General features: G+C 40.6%; 1 protein-coding gene across 3 annotated transcripts in view; it reads left to right on the forward strand.

Moving 5' to 3' along the window:
* Positions 1-16281, forward strand: part of LOC127586245 (limbin-like) — a 128950-nt gene that overhangs the window by 17759 nt on the left and 94910 nt on the right. For 2 of the 3 annotated variants that reach the window (XM_052044051.1, XM_052044068.1), the window contains exons 5-10: positions 276-450; positions 3203-3312; positions 4409-4474; positions 6073-6207; positions 8438-8580; positions 15334-15658. In XM_052044051.1, the coding sequence (XP_051900011.1) occupies positions 276-450; positions 3203-3312; positions 4409-4474; positions 6073-6207; positions 8438-8580; positions 15334-15658 (954 nt within the window). The remainder of the gene's footprint in view (positions 1-275; positions 451-3202; positions 3313-4408; positions 4475-6072; positions 6208-8437; positions 8581-15333; positions 15659-16281) is intronic. The other variant, XM_052044059.1, reaches the window with a different exon arrangement.

The raw sequence follows: 16281 nt of genomic DNA on the forward strand, positions 1-16281 counted from the left end.
AACTGCTTCTTCCCTGCTGCCATCAGGTTCTTGAACCAACCCGAAAAATCCTGACACTACCTCCGTCTGTGTTTTCCTCAACTTGCACCAATATCATTATTATTTACTTTTGTTTAGTTTGTTGTGTAAATAATGTATAATGTATGTTAATATAAGTCTATGTTATTTATGCTTGTCATATTTGCACTGTTAATTTTGATGGCATTTATACCCTGGGTATGTATGCCCTTGTTAATAAACTTGAACTTGATCATACTAACTGTTCTCTTTCTCAGGTGAATGGAAAAACGTTGACTGTAAAACTGATGATAAACAATTTGGACGTTCAGTCTGCATTTAATGTTTCTCAGTTGACTATCCAGGATTCTATTAATGTTCTCAGCATTCTGGATAATACTGGAAATGAAACTGAAATGGGGTTCCAGACATACACCAAAGAATCTCTCCAAGGTACAGCTGTCCTTTGTGTTACTCCATTTGTTCAATTGTAAGTTAAATCTCAAGTCTGTGAAAAGAAAACTGAAATAAACTGGCCTTTGGTAAATGTGAATATTGCCTTAAAGCACAGTGAACATTCTGATCTGTTTTCTAAGCAAACTGTTGAACTGTATCTGTAATTATCTCTTTTGTGTCATTGGGAGCTTTTCCTACTGCTACAGTCAGCTCTTTTTTTAGTAATTATTAATTTTTTGGATCTACCCATCCAGCATTGCTCTTGAAGGTGGTGGTGAACACTCTCTAGAACCTCCTGCTCTGATGAAGGTACTTCCACAATGATGTGGGGTAGGGAGTTCCAGGGTTTAGATCCAGTGTCGATGAAGGAACGATGATGTGTTTCCAAGTCAGGATGGTCAGCTTTTAGGGGAACCTGCAGTTGGTGGTCTTCCCATGTGCTTGCTGTCCTTGTCCTCCTTGGTGGTAGAAGTTGCAGGTTTGGGATGTGTTGATGGCATAGCCTTGGTAAACAACTACAGTATACCTTGCAGAAAGCACACTGAAGCCCTAGTGGTGGACGGAATGAACACTTCAGGGTAGGAATCAAGGGGCCTGTTCTGACTGGGATGGTATTGAGCTTCTTTTCTGTTGTGGGAGGAGAGTCTTCCAGCACATTCCTGACTTGTGCTTTGTAGATAGCGAAAAGGCTTTGAGGTGTCAGGGGGTGAGTCAAGTGCTGCAGGATACCCAGCCTCTGACCTGCTCTTGTAACCATGATATTTATATGGTTGGTCTAGTTGAGTTTCTGGTCAATGGTGAGCCTCCAGAATGTTGTTGGTGAGAACTCGGTGATGACCATAAATGAAAGGTGGAAAGATCCTCTCTTGTTAGAGATAGTCATTGCAAGAGGTGCTGTTGTTCCTGCCATATATCAACTCATGCCTGAATGTTGCTGAGGTCTTGCTGCACGTGGGGATGGACAGTTTCACATTGATGAGAATTTGTGAAAAGAATTGAACATTGCACAATCATCAGTGAATATCCCTACTTTCTTGTGATGGAATTCCTGTTGAAAAGTACTGAGGCTGAGATGATTCCCTCAAGCAATCTTGTTTACAATATCCACTATACTATGACCAGTTTACTTTATTGCTTGCTTTGGAAGGGACCAATGATAGAATATGTGGATTGCGTTCACCCTGAAGTTTGTTGATTTGCGGTAAGGTTCATTAAGATTCATTTGAAGAAATGCTGCTTGTTGGGTTAATTGGATGCTGCAAATTACCCCTAGTTTATGTGGATGGTGGATGAATCAGGCTGTGATAGAATAGGTTACAGGGAAATAAGTGGGGGAATGGAATTGCTCTGAGAGACAGCATAGACTCGATGGGATGAATAGACTTTTATATTGTAAAGAAATATGAAATTACTTTCCTCAGAAAGTAAATGATTTTATCGCAACTGTAGGCTTCCCTAAAGAGATGTGCGTGAGAGGGGGTGGGAATCAGGACTCCCTGTCCTTCTTCTTGAAAGATACAGATCAGTGTTGCTGGTAGCAAGTCTGATCCCAAAGGCAGCCCGACAAGACACATTGTCATGTTTAACACCTGAATCATAAGCATTTGGGTCAGACGTTAAATGACTGTGATCTGCATCTGTGGAAATGTATCTCGGTATGAATTCATGGGATTAGGAAGGGAGGGAAATCTGAAGGAAAAATTGTTCTCTGTGACTTAGCTCTTCCTTAATAAACAAGTCAGTTCTGTGCTTTAATTGGAAGTTTGAATTCTCTTGTGTGATTGTATATTATATTGCAACAACAGCTCACATTTATGAAATGCCATTAAAGTGCTAAAACATTCCAAATCACTCAGCAGGTGTGATATGAACCAAAGCCTTCCACTGAGACACACAAGCAATATGAGGGAATAATGGAACTTGGTTATTGAGATAGATTTTTAGGAGTGCCATAGAGGAAGAAAGAAAGGATAGAGAAAGAGCAATGTTTAGGGAAGGAATTCTGGAGGTTGGCAGTTGAAGACACAGTTGGATCGAATAAAACTGATGATAATCAAGAGGCCACAATTGGGATTTATCAAGCCTTTTCTTTGTGAATTGGAATATTTTTCAAGGTACGGACATGAATTCATGTCAGGATATATTTCCATGGATAGTGATCACTAACCACTAACAAGCTCAATGCTCAATCATCTTTTTCTTTTTCAATCTTTTTATTGAATTTCAAATTAATTCAAATTAATATACATAACATTAATAATTATACATATGGTGCAAAGAGATCGGAATAACAATCATAACAGTTAATATTTATACTCACAAGGAGCAAAATATATAATCTGGACCTCCTGCTCTCTTGCTAAGTGAACATGATACAAAAAAAGATGCTCAATCATCAAGTGCCAAACTCGAAAGAGAGTCTTGCTGGGCTTTCTGCGGGAGTCGACTTTTCCATCAGCAGCACTAAAATGTACCTGTCAGGAAGTAGGGTTGGAAGGTGGATGTGGATGCCCTGATCTGTAATGGATGTGAGAGCAATAGTGAGATTGTGTGAGTTAACAAAATCAAAGGATGGTGCTGAACCTGGGCTGAGGAATTTATACAGCGGGAGAGATTATGGGAGGATTGTGAATTCTGGAGAAAGAACCTGATAAGACCATTGTGGGAAGGCAGGGTTAGAGAGATTATTTCAAAAGTGAAATTTTTTTAATCTTTTGTTAAAATACACTTTTCATTTCTTATTAATCAGCAGGTGAACACTACATAATAAACTATACTGCAGTATTAAAGGCTGGTGAGCCTGAGGAAGAGAGGAACATTTCACTACCAGCTTACCTCACCATTGGCAGTAGAACACAGGTATTCTACTTAAAGATTCATTCGTTTATAGCTCTGTTTAGTGAGAAGAGTTTTTGATCTTGACGCTACTGGTGGATGCTGTTGGCAGCCCTTGGAGTAAAGAAGGCTGAGGGGAGATATAGAGGTGTCCAATGTCATGATTGGGTAACTGAGAGGAAGCTTATTCCTTAGCCAATGGTTCAAGGCCCAGTGGCACAGATAAGAAATTTTGAACCATAGGTACAAGGGAGATGTGACAAAGAACATGAAAAAAGTGAAGGTCTAAGACAAGGTATTTCTTTAGCATTACTCTGTGTCTAATTGAGATGGGCAAATTTTGTTTTGAATTGAGTAGTAGTTTAGTCCAAATGTAAGAACTCTGGAACATAGATTATGTCTAATTGGATTCTTTCTGGGTTTGGATAGACTTTTTCTCTGTATTAACTTTTTCAATTATTTTATAAGTTTGCACCATTAAAATTTTCTTAGTGAGAACAGTTCAAATGCTTTTACCCTCTTTTCATGAGCCTGATAATCTGATACTTGTAGCCATTTGCTCTCCTCCAATGACCACTTTCTATTGCAGTATCTTTTCATTTCTGGGATCTAAATGAGCCATGACATATCAAACGTGAAAGAAGCAAACTCAAGTCACCTTTCTCACTCAGGAGTATCTTGTCCTTTATTCATGAACTGTGATATGCCCATTCTCACTACATTTATTGCAAACATGTCCCAGATAGAGAATGTTTAGGAACAAGGAACTTCAGCTCAGGGATAATTCCTTCTGCCAGTAACCGAGCAAGTTTTGAGTAGACCATGGGGCCTCTTTTATTAAGCTAATGGTCTTCCAGGATCAATTGCTGTCTGTCTTTGATTGTGTTCCTGGGAATAACTAGAGAATTAAATCACTCTCATTTTAATGTGAAGGCAGGTTGACTTGGACTCTCTTTTTTCCTTGCTTTCCCATCTCCTCATTACATTTGGGGAAATGCTTTGTTACTGCTTGGTTGAGGCTAGTAGATTGGGTTCGCACTGACCTTACCTGCAAATGTTGGCTTTACAGCTGACCAAGTTATAAAGCATGTTAATTATAATCTAAAATCCTACCTTTCAGGGTAGTCAAATACAGATCGGACCTCTTAAGGCAGATTTCATATTGATGATGAAAGCAGCTACTCAGGTAAGTTGAGAGCAGGATTTTGCATTCTCAATTATCTTGATTTGTTTAAAGTGAGGCTTCACAAGCTAACTGCATCTTCATTGACATCCTTGACATGTAGGACTGAATCTGAGGTCTACCAATGCAATAAAATTAACTCAGGTATGAGCTGCACAAAGTGTAGTGTACTGTTCTTATTATCTTGGGTGGAAGAGAGCTCTTTATCCAGCCCTAGCTGGTTGGATGCAAATCTTTTCCTTTTGCTAGATGAAAGAATCTCACAAAATTAACTTGGGCAGTGCTTGTATCACATGATAAATACTTTGAACTGATGATAATTTCCAGTAAGTTGTTTTGGTATTTTTGTGAGGCCAGAATAGACAGTGGAGGTTGCTATGACATCTTTATGTACAGATGAGTTTCATCTTAAGATAAGATTTCTTTAGTAGTCACGTGTACATTGAAACACACAGTGAAATGCATCTTTTTGCGTTGAGTGTTCTGGGGGCAGCCCACAAGTGTTGCCACGCTTCCGGCGCCAACATAGCATGCCCACAACTTCCTAACTTATTAAAAGAACTTAGATTTCAGTGTTAAAAACATTTTCTGTGAGGATCTCGACTCTGTGGGTGCAATCAGTGGTGTGCAGATCGCCCTGACATATCTTCTGAGATCATGAAATTTCTTTCAGCATTGTTCAAGTGTTTGTGGATTCTGACTGCTAGTTGAGATTTTGCAGCCACCTCCTAGGCAGGTTTCATGATGGGTTTGGTAGCACCCCCCTGATCTACAAGGCCTTTCTGCTGGCAAGAATCTCAATGGGCAGGACTTGTATGCTCCTTTAATTGAAGCGGGTGAGGGGGTATATTCCTGTCTCTTGCAGAGTATGTTTCCTCTCTGCCAACATGTGTTTTGATGTAGCATATTGCTATGGGGGATGCCCTTTTGTATAAGGTTCCCTCAGGAACCACTTGGGGCCAGTTATAGTATAACTCTAATGCTGTTTTAAACTGAATTTTGACCAATATTGCCATTTCTAGCATTAATACTAAATGCAGCCAAGGTTTAGTGCACCAGAAATGGCTGCAATCAGGTTTCTAGACATGAACCTTGCCCAAAATTAAGCAAATTCCACCTTTGGATTCCCATAATTCTACATCCCAGTGAGCAGTTGAGCTCCCAGTGAGTTTGAGTTAGAAAACCAGACCTGCTGTGCTGTCCAGCAACACATCCACCTGTTGTGTCTTGGGTGGGTGTTGGAATAGAGGTTGGCTGTAGATTCACAGAGCTAACTAGGAAATGATAAGCAAGGGTGAGAATTCCTGATCAAATCTGTTGGCTAAACACCAAAATTCTATTGATGTTAACTGTACTTTAAAAATATTATTGGTGCAAGTTTATTTTCATTTAAGTTTTTTGATGATGTATGAGACTCTCAAAATAAGTAACTGTTTTGAGGAGAATGTACGCTATCAAATCAAAGTTAGTAGGACTTTGGGCTTGTCTTTTACTGTGTAACATCCTGACTGCTTTAAACCTAAAACAAAATTACAAGCTTTTCCAATGCAGCTTTGTTCAAGAAAAGCTAAAACATCCTTTTTTTAAATTTTCTTTTGCAGGTTTCTCTGAATCATGGCTTCCACTTTGCTGGATTTATTATTGCGTTCATTGTTTCTTTTGCCATGGTATGTTTAATTCTCATCACCATCTTCCATGTCAGGAGGATAACTGACAGGAACCCTTCTCTCCGGCGGGTAAGTGAATTAATAGTCTGTTTTATGTCCATTTTGTATCATGGATTTCAGCATTCGTGAGGCAGATTCTGATGTCAACCAACTAAAACTTGACAACTTCTCCTTGCTGCAAAATTGTAGACTCATAATAATTGGAACCAGTGATTCTCCACCAGTGGAAGAGAGCCATAGTTAGCAGTACAAACAACAGGAGCTGGCCCAGAAGGTGCCATCTGATCTAAAACAGCTACATAATAAAAAGAACTTGTTTCTTGTTCATTAAGGAGAAACTCATCTTGGGGTGCATTGAAACAGAAAAGGTATCTCATTGAACACTTGCTATATGCACTTGATGGTTGGTTCCATTGATTGTACTTCATTCAATAAAACATTAAAATAATTTTTGTTCTGCTCTTTGTTTCTTCTCTTATTGGAGAGATTAATGTCACAAGGCACCACTAAAATATGCATGCTACATGTTCAACTTGCTATTCTTCAGCTGAAGGAAAAGTTTATTTAGTCGCCCATAGAGCAGACTTTCTGAGAGAAGCGCTTTAATTTTAAATTGTGCTGCCTGGCAAAATCCATGTTTCAAGTGGATGGAAGAGGGGGCTTGGGGGAGGGTGAAGTTGAAGTGAGGTTGGTGGGTCACTACCTCTGATCCTGTTGCCTACCCCTCCTGTTCCAATTAGAACATAGAACAGCACAGCACAGGAACAGGACCTTCGGCCCACAATGTCTGCGCTGAACCTGATGCCGAATTAAACTAAATCTCTTCTGCCTGTACATGATCCATATCCCTCCATTCCCTGCATATTCATGTGTCTATCTAGCAGCATCTTAAATGCCACTATCGTATCTGCTTCCACCACTCCCCCTGGCAGCTCATTCCAGGCACCTACCACTCTCTGTGTAGAAAAACTTGTCCTCCTTTAAACTTTCCCCCTCTCACCATTAACATGCCCTCTAGTATTTGACATTTCTACCCTGGGAAAAAAGATTCTGACTGTCTACCTTATCTATACCTCTCATAATTTTATAAACTTCTGTCAGCTCTCCCCTCATCCTCCAATGCTCCTGAGAAAAACAACTCAAGTTTGTCCAATGTCCCCTTATAGCTTATACCTTCCAATGCAGGCAGCATCCTGGTAAACCCTCTCCAAAGCCTCCACACCCTTCCTGTAATGGAGCATCCAGAATTGCACAAAAATTGTGACATTTTCTGGAGCCAATCTGCTATTCCATTGGAGCCCTGGCAACTTTCTTATGAGACATCCTGTGGGATGAAGCGTGGGCCAGAAGAGTTGTAGGGAGGTAAAGTTTGAAGAATTAGATGAGTCTTCCTTGTGTGGACCACGAGGAACAGAGATTATTTCTGTAAATGAGCTCTCAACCCCTGGGTCTCCCATTTCAGAGCCTACACGCAACTCTTCCTCTTCCCCCTCCCCTTCATCTCCACCACTGCTGCCACCATTAAAATCAGAGCTTGAGGTATTTAACATTGCAAAATAAGTTAAATATATTTGTTTTTCCAAATATTCACCATTTACAAGTATTTTTTATTTCCTGCTTATATTAGCCTCTTAGGTAAAATCATGTTTCAGCCCTGCTAATGACTGTAGAATTACTGATTTGCACACTCAGAATAATGATCTTTGCAACTTCATTCAACTCAAAGCAATAACCCAGTAATTCCTTCTACCAATACCAGGTTTGTGTTGCTAGTAAGATGTGCAGTGCACCCTAACCAAGCCATTGTCCCAGCCAAATAGACATTTTGAGCATTTTTATAATGATTAAACTGCATCAGCATGACAATATGACTGTCCTGTCCATTTTCTCTTCCATGCTATTGGCAAGTGTTCATTCTGTGGCTTCCCAACATGACACAGCTCTGTTCAAGAGTTCTCTGTGTTGGATACAGTATGGTGTGAATTTGCTATTTTGGTCTGCGGACTTTTGAAGATAATGTAAATATCATGTTACAGCTTGTCAATCCTGTAAATGCATTTCCAGATTTTAATTTTTTGTTGAACATTGAATTTCGTCAACACTTGCACACTTTATACAAGAGTCACAGCACCTCTTATGCATTGGAACCCTAATGCACCGTGCTGCCTGAAACTGGTCTGCTTGTACAACACAGCAACTGGCAGATTTTAACATCTTGTGCAACATCCTCAATAATGATGTGTGCACTTTATCATAGCAGAGCTGAAATATGCCACTTATACTTTGGATTTTTTAACAGGTAAAAAGAAGGCACTCAGATGCTAGTTCCTCAGTAACTGATGATGGAGCAGAGTGCTTAAAGAAAAACATCCGACTCCAGGACAGAGTGATTGACATTTTGCTACTTGAAGACCCACAGAACATGACTCATGCCTTGGATGAGTAAGAGTTGTGGTTTAAAATTATTCAAGTAAATCTTTAACTTGTACAATGTTACGGACTAAATTTAGGACGACAATGTGCTCTGTTGTAAGTTGCTTTAGTCCATCTAAGAACAATGTACTTTTCTTTTGTGCCCAAGGAGAGCTGATGATGATGCTGATGCAGTTTTAGTCATGATTTTGCTGGGGCTTCAGATTTATTCACTTGGCACAGAATCAATATCACAACTGAATGAGCAAATCTAGGAGAAATATTAGCACAGTTTATCTCATTAACTAATTCATGTCCCTCCAATCTAATTGAAATTGCATGTGATCTCTTGGTAATGAAATTGGCTCCATTCTAAATCACAAGATCCAACAGTTTGATGAATGCTGCAGTGTATCAGACAAGGCACAGCTTTGACAAGTTTGATTAGCATTGAACCACTATGAAACCATTTTGATGCTTAAAGATCCACAGAACATGATTCAGGCTTTTGAGGAATAACAGTCAACTTTTAAACCATCCACATAAGTCTTTGCTTCGGCTATAATTATAGCTGAACACATTTCAGTTTAGAAGGACAGCAACCTTGTAACTTTGGGCTGTTGAACATTCATTTTTCAGGTATTACTGGTCTTTTGAGTCCACAAGGTAGCATACAAGAAGCACATGCACACTTCCAACTTTAATTATGGGGGGGAGATTGGATAGAGTGGGCTTCATTTCCCTCCAGCGAAGGAGGCTGAGGGGTGACCTGATAGAAGTATCTAAGATTATGAGAGGCATAGACAGGGTAGATAGTCAAAATCTTTTTTGCATGATAAGGGTATCAAAAACAAGAGGGCATAGTAAGGTGAGAGGTAGGAGATTTAATGGGGATCTTAGGGGGTAAGTTTATTTTACACAGAGAGTGGTTGATATCTGGAATGTCCTGCTAGAGGAGATGGTGGGATCAATTACAATCTAAGGGGCATTTGGAAAGCTTAGAAGGATACGGTCCTAAAGCCAGCAAATGGGATTAGTGTAGGTGGGCAAATGGGTCAGCATGGACATGGTGGGCTGAAGGGCCTATTTCTGTGCAGTACAGCTCTGTGACTGGAAGCATTCTTTATGCCTGCATGAAACAGGCATCAGGCCCTTTGTATAACTGAATAAGGGGCCTATTGCCTGTTTGAATTCTCTTTTGCAATGTTCATTTATCCTAAGGGAGCCTGCACTTTGCAGTAAGACTTCCAGATCAGATGCTAAACTGAAGAACTATTTTGAAACATCTGTTGGCAGTTTGATGAAGAGCAGAGGAGATCTCATTAATGCCCTGGCTAACATATATCTTTCAACTAGCATCACCGTAAGAGATAATTGCATCATTATTATGTTGCCTTTTGTACAATTGCTATTTCCTAAGTACAATGGTAACTACATTTCAGAGAAAAATAATCACTGCTTGTAAAGTTGATCTATTGATTTTCAGTGCATTGTAACTTTGCAGCACTCTTTCTCTCACACATACACACAAATGCCCACCCACTCACTCTTTAGCTCCCTCTCTTGCTCCCTCTCACTCTCTCTCATTTTCTATCTCTTCCTGCCCCCACCCCCACCCCCACCCATACTTCAGTTCCCTTCCCTATGCTCAGTTTTGTGTGCTCTTTGCTACTTTCATTTGTGGATGTGTGCTCACACTCTCCAGTGCTCTGTCTTGCATTCTCTCTCATATTCATTCTCTCTACCTCACTCGCTTGCTCTGCCTGCTGCTTTTGAGGGAGATGGAATGAAATACAGATCGCCCCTAGGTAACAAATGGGTTCTGTTTAAACGGACATCCATAAGTCAATTTTATCTGTAAGTCAAAAACTACACAAAAATCACTCAATATGGTAACCGTACCTCCAGAGTATTGTAATGCAATGAATGGCATCAAAAGCAATTAAGAAGAACAATTACTAAAAGTGGAGAGAGACAGGAAACTAGTTCTGTCGTTTGTAGGATTGAATGTATGTATATGTGTCAGACTTCTGAGGGGAGCTTGTTTGTATGCAGGGATGTCCATAAGTCAGGCATTTGTAACCAAGGGACAGACTGTATCGGTTTCCTTTGCATAGAGACTGTTGGCAAATGGATGGTAAACTGAAAGATAATGAAATACTTCCACTGCACTCTGGAAGGGGGCCAATGCTTGGAGGCTAATAAGCACGTGATCTTGGCAGGCAGCTGCAGTGCTGTTCTCACCCTGCCTACCCCACCTCAGCTCTATGTGTGGCTGCAAAAGGTGCAGATTTTGGAGACAGCAGCCTGATTGAAGGCCAGATTTTGCTCACACTGCTCTTCACTGTGGTTCACGAAGGAAAATCAGTTCCTGAACAACCTTGCTAGACATGGCCTCGTGCTGAGAGTGGGATCTTTACCTTAATTAGTCGGGGCATGGAGTATCAAGACGGAGGTCTTGTACAACTTTAGAAAACATATAGGTTGGGCCACAGCTGAGGATCATTGTGTGCAGTTCTAATTGTCACACTGTAGGATGGACATGATTGCACTGGAGAGGAGATTCACCAGGATGTTGCCTGGGATGGAATGTTTCAGTTGTGAAGAGAGACTAGATAGGCTGTGTTTGTTTTCCTTGGAGTAGAGGAGACCAAGGGGGAACCTGAGAGAGGGGTACTGACTTGTGAGGGCCATAAATATGGTAGATAGTAGGAAACATTTCCCCATGGCAGAGATGTCTAAAACCAGAGGGTCTGGGTTTAAGGTGAGGAGTAGGAGGTTTAGAGGGGATCTGAGGAAGAATGTTTTCACCCAGAGGGTACTTGGTGAGAAGGTGTTGGAGTTTGGTGCTCACCCAATATTCAAGAACCATTTAAATTGTCCAGGCATGATAGACAATGGACAAAGTGCTGGTAAATGGGATCAGTATAGATGGTCAGCATGGACATGGGCCAAAGAACTTGTTTCTATTCTGTATGACTCTATGGCCCAGGGCTTCTCCATTTCCTCTCTTTCAGCAGTGCTCTTCTCCCAGTCAACACTGTATTCCAATTAAATACATTAAGGTAAATGGGCCCGTGTCCTGGAGTAGCTGCTTGTGTGGAGGCCATGATGTCTGGACAAAGTCCTTTCACAACTGCCACACAATTCTTTGTAGACTTCAGCAACCCGAAATGCTTCAGACAGCACCATGCATGAGTGGATTCCAGCAAAAGCTTGTGGAAACCTGTGGGTATCTGATGCACTGGTGAGGTGAGGGGATGGGGGTGATGATGGGGCTTGGGAGGGCGAATCCTTCCCCCCTGGTGCAGCTATGTACATTTGTAGTACTGAACTCAATTTGCAAATGGAGCTATCCAGTCAGCATTGTAAGCTAACTGACACCTCAATGTTTCTGGTGTGCAGAATCTGCTAATATCCTCACCAAGTACACATCCATCACGACTGGCAATAAAAATGTTTGCACCACTTTGGAACTGCAACAACACCCAAAAAATGTACTGTAGAACTCAATTTTCCACTTCCTCTTGGACTTTTTGTTTATATAACTTTTAAGTTTATTTAACTTTTTAACATTATTAATTGGTTTAATCATGCCTCAGACCTTTGAGTCAGAACTAATATTGGCACAGATGTGGTGACTATATTCTTTCCTTCTGTGATAGGATTTCCATAATTCTATGTTTATTTGTACAGATTTGTACTTCCATTTGTTATTGCCACTGTTCTGAATGGAGTGCAAACTCTAAAAACCTAATCATTTACTTCACTTTTCTGGCCTTTCTTGCTTTTGTATTTCAATTTATTATCTTATATATCCTATTAATTAATGCATTTTGAAAAACGGCCCAGATCCTTTATTTCGACTCTTGAACAAGGTCTCATAATCCTGTTCATTTTGCACATGGTGGCATATGGTTCATTAGTGTAACTGCATTCCGGGTGCAGTGTTTCTGATAACCTGAAAGATCAAAACCCTCCAGCAGTTCTTTGAATAAAGTGTAATTGCCAGTAAAAATTAACCCATATATCTGAGGATGATGCATTTTACTTCAGAGCTTTTATGCAACAGTGGAAGCTCATGCCAGTAAAATATTAGAAGTTACTTGGCATCACTTTACTTCACCCCTTAGAGCTATTGGATGAGTTCCCTTGCTTTTGATAACCCATGGAGACACAAGAAACTGCAGGTACTGGGATGTGGAGCAACAAACAATCAGTGGGTCAAGTAGCATCTGTAGGGGGAAAAGGAATTGTCAACGTTTTGGGGCAAAACCCTGCATCAGGACTGAGGGTGGAGAGGAAAGATGGCCAATATAAAGAGGAGAGGGGGAGTGGTGAGACTGGGGCCAGTAGGTCATTGGTGGACTGAGGATAGGTGAAGGATAATGGTCAGATGGAGCCAGATTTGGGAGGGGAAGGGGTGGAGTTGGAGGGGGGATCTTAGTCTGTGCTTGGTCTCGCCGATCTAGAGGAGGCTTCATTAGATGCACTGAACGCAGTAGATGAGGTTGGAGGAGATGCATGTGATGACCCAGATGTACAGTATCAGAAAGTCACATTTGTAGCAACTTAATTTTTTTGCTTGCTCTCCCTTGTCTCTCTTGCCTGCCTGTGTCCTTCACAGACTCTTTTTGTTGTCTGTCCATGGCACGGTAGCGGCACGGTAGCATAGCGGTTAGCACGATGCTATTACAGTGCCAGTGATCGGGGTTCGATTCCCGTTGCTGCCTGTAAGGAGTTTATACGTTCTCCCGTGTCTGTGTGGGTTTCCTCCATGCTCCGGTTTCCTCCCACATTCTAAGGACGTACAGGTAGGTTAATATGGGGGTTTAAAATTGGCGGTGCGGACTCGTTGGGCTGGAAGGTCCTGTTACTACGCCGTAAATAAAATATAAAATTTTAAAAAATTAAATTTAAAAATCTCTTTCACTGAAGCATTCAACAGAATAGAAATTACAGATAAGCACATAAGAAAGAGAAGCAGGAAGAGGCTCATTTATTTCTTGTGCCTGCTCTGCCACTCAGTAAGATCATGGACAATCTTATATCTCAGCACCACTTTCCTGCACTGATCCCATTCCCTTTGACTCCTTTAATACCGAAACATCTTTTGATCTCTCAACAACCGCCAAATAACCTACTGTACAACAATGCCTTTTGACAATTGAAGTCAGTGAATAGACTCTGACAAATGTGGACCTCTTCAGAGCATGGGACCCACCTCACCGGAAGGTTGCCATCGATGTTGAAATTCATCATTGCCTTTAGAGCTCTAGCACATCTTTTAGTCATCTAGGGAAAATAGAACTAAATTTAAGAATTCGCCACAAAGCTGTTTGTCCACCAGGCAACAGTGATTCCTGCTTTGGAGGCACAGATTACCTACAAAAGGCACATCAGAACACTGGAGGGATACCACCAATGGTGTCTGCACAAATTCCTCCAAATTCACTGGCAAGATGTGAACCAAAGCCAGTGTCTTCTCCCAGGCCAATATCCCCAACACTGAGATTGAATCCCCTCAGCAAGGTCCATGTTGTTTGCATGCCCAACTCCAGACTTCTGAGAAAGTCTATTCTGACCTATCCTGTAGTAAAGGATTACCAGGAGGATAGAGGAGATGGTCCAAGCAAGTTTGGAAAGCCTCCATGAAAATCTGTAACATTTTCACCAACTCAGGTGTATGCCCAGCTCATCACCTCTCAGAGTGGAGAAGGAGCATTTGGGCTGGCAATGGAAACCTTGGGCCACATCATTTGCAGAGCATAGAAGCCCAGTGAAAATAGTGGAAGGAGTGTTCTACTTGTGTTGGAGTCAGTGAGTTGCTTCTATTGGCCCTGCAACATAGAAGTCATGTGAATTTTGCTTCACTTTCATTGAAGTGAAGACATTTATTGAAGACTCCTTCGACAGTACCTTCCAAAACCACGATCTCTACCAGTTAGAAGGATAAGGGCAGTAGAACACTACCACCTGGAAATTGCCCTCCAAAAGCCACACACCATCCTGACTTGGAAATATATCGCAATTCCTTCACTGTTGCTGGGTCAAATTCCTGGAACTCTCTCCCTAACGTTATTGTGGACATACCCACACCTCAAAGACTGCAGCTATTCAAGAAGGCAACTCACCATCACCTTCTCAAAGGCAACTAGAGACGGGCCTGTTTCCAGGCTGTATAACTCTATGAATCTATGGCTCTAAAAGGTATGGGAAATACACATTTTAAAAATTGGATAAATATAATGAAAAGTAAAACTGAGTTCCAGAATTAGAGTACAACTGTTGACTATCCCACCTTTTGTGTGTACTTCCAAGGATGAATTTCAAACCTAGCTAGTTTCAGTGAGTATCATTCCTGCTACTCACTTTGTTTACTTTCCAATTTAATCCTAAACAAATTTTCATGCCTTAAATCATTCTCACTTTGAATTCAGTCCCAAAATTGTGATAGAATGCTTAAAATCATTTTTAATAACCAGTAGCTAAGACCACTGCTGATATTCTACTAGTTAGAAAAGTATAGAAACATCATACTTGTCATATATCTAATTGAGCTCACAACCAGTGATGACTTCAGTCTATAATGACTTGAGTCACTCACTCTGCATCAGTAACCTGAAAAATAAGTGAATTACTCAGGTCTCCCATGATTGTTTTCTGTTTATGTTCTAGTGGTGATGATGATTAATAAAATAATAATTTTTTTAATTCAAGTTATTTTCTTATTCCTCACTCTACAAAATGGACATAATATAACATTTGGTTTCTGTTTTGCAGCTTATATGTCTCGAATATAATACAATTGGATACAGTTCTGGAATATCATCGAAAAAGAATGAACTTGAATGCAATTGTGTTGTTGCTCAGGAATTTCAAGCACAACAAAGACCTTTCACCATTTTTAGAAGAAAGATTCAACATGGTTTTCAGAGCACAGTTTGAACAGGTGGAGAACAGTCTGAATACGGAGCATACAGAAATGTTGGCCATATTAGCAGCTCAAAGTAACCAAGAGACCAGGCATAAAATGGAAGCTCTTTATAGGAAACAGGAACAAGAGGACAAAGAAGCTGAGCTACTCATGCAGAATGTGGAAGACGAGGTAGGTCTTCCATAGTTCCATAGTTCTTTGCTATGCAAGTGGGATTGTGAAAGAGAGAAATCTGCCTGGCTTGAATTCATGATGGTGATATCAACCGGAATATGAATCGGTATATGACATCAAAATTTTCCAGAGGGAGCCTTGCCATCAGGAATTTTATTTTGTACTTTTTACTTAGAATCTTGGAGACTTCCTCAGCAAATTACAGCCATGCCTTCTAAACAGGAGTACTTTTACTGTAGCTCTTCTAACATGCTTCTGTTTTCCTTCTCCCCCATGTACACTTTGGTAATCCCCCAATATATCTTACATTCTTGGTTTCTGAAAACGTATAACTAGACATCCAGCATTGTGACTGAACTTGGAAAGTGAGAGTGATGTGGAAATGTTTGTGGGAGATTCTGACTGCTCTGAACATTTCTCTTTTAGAACTGAATTTATAACTGCAAGAACAGTAACATTCCAAGTTATTTCATGGGAGCCTTACCAGACAAAATATAACACTGAAGCAAAAAAAAGGTACATTAGGTTGGATTGTACTTGATCAAGTCTAGTCCTTGTGCTCACACATGTAAGCTGATGGGGGTGGGGTGGATGCACTTTGTATCTAGCCCCTCAGCTCA

The sequence above is a fragment of the Pristis pectinata genome, chromosome 2 (genome assembly GCF_009764475.1).
Source record: "Pristis pectinata isolate sPriPec2 chromosome 2, sPriPec2.1.pri, whole genome shotgun sequence".
Lineage (NCBI taxonomy): Eukaryota > Metazoa > Chordata > Chondrichthyes > Rhinopristiformes > Pristidae > Pristis > Pristis pectinata.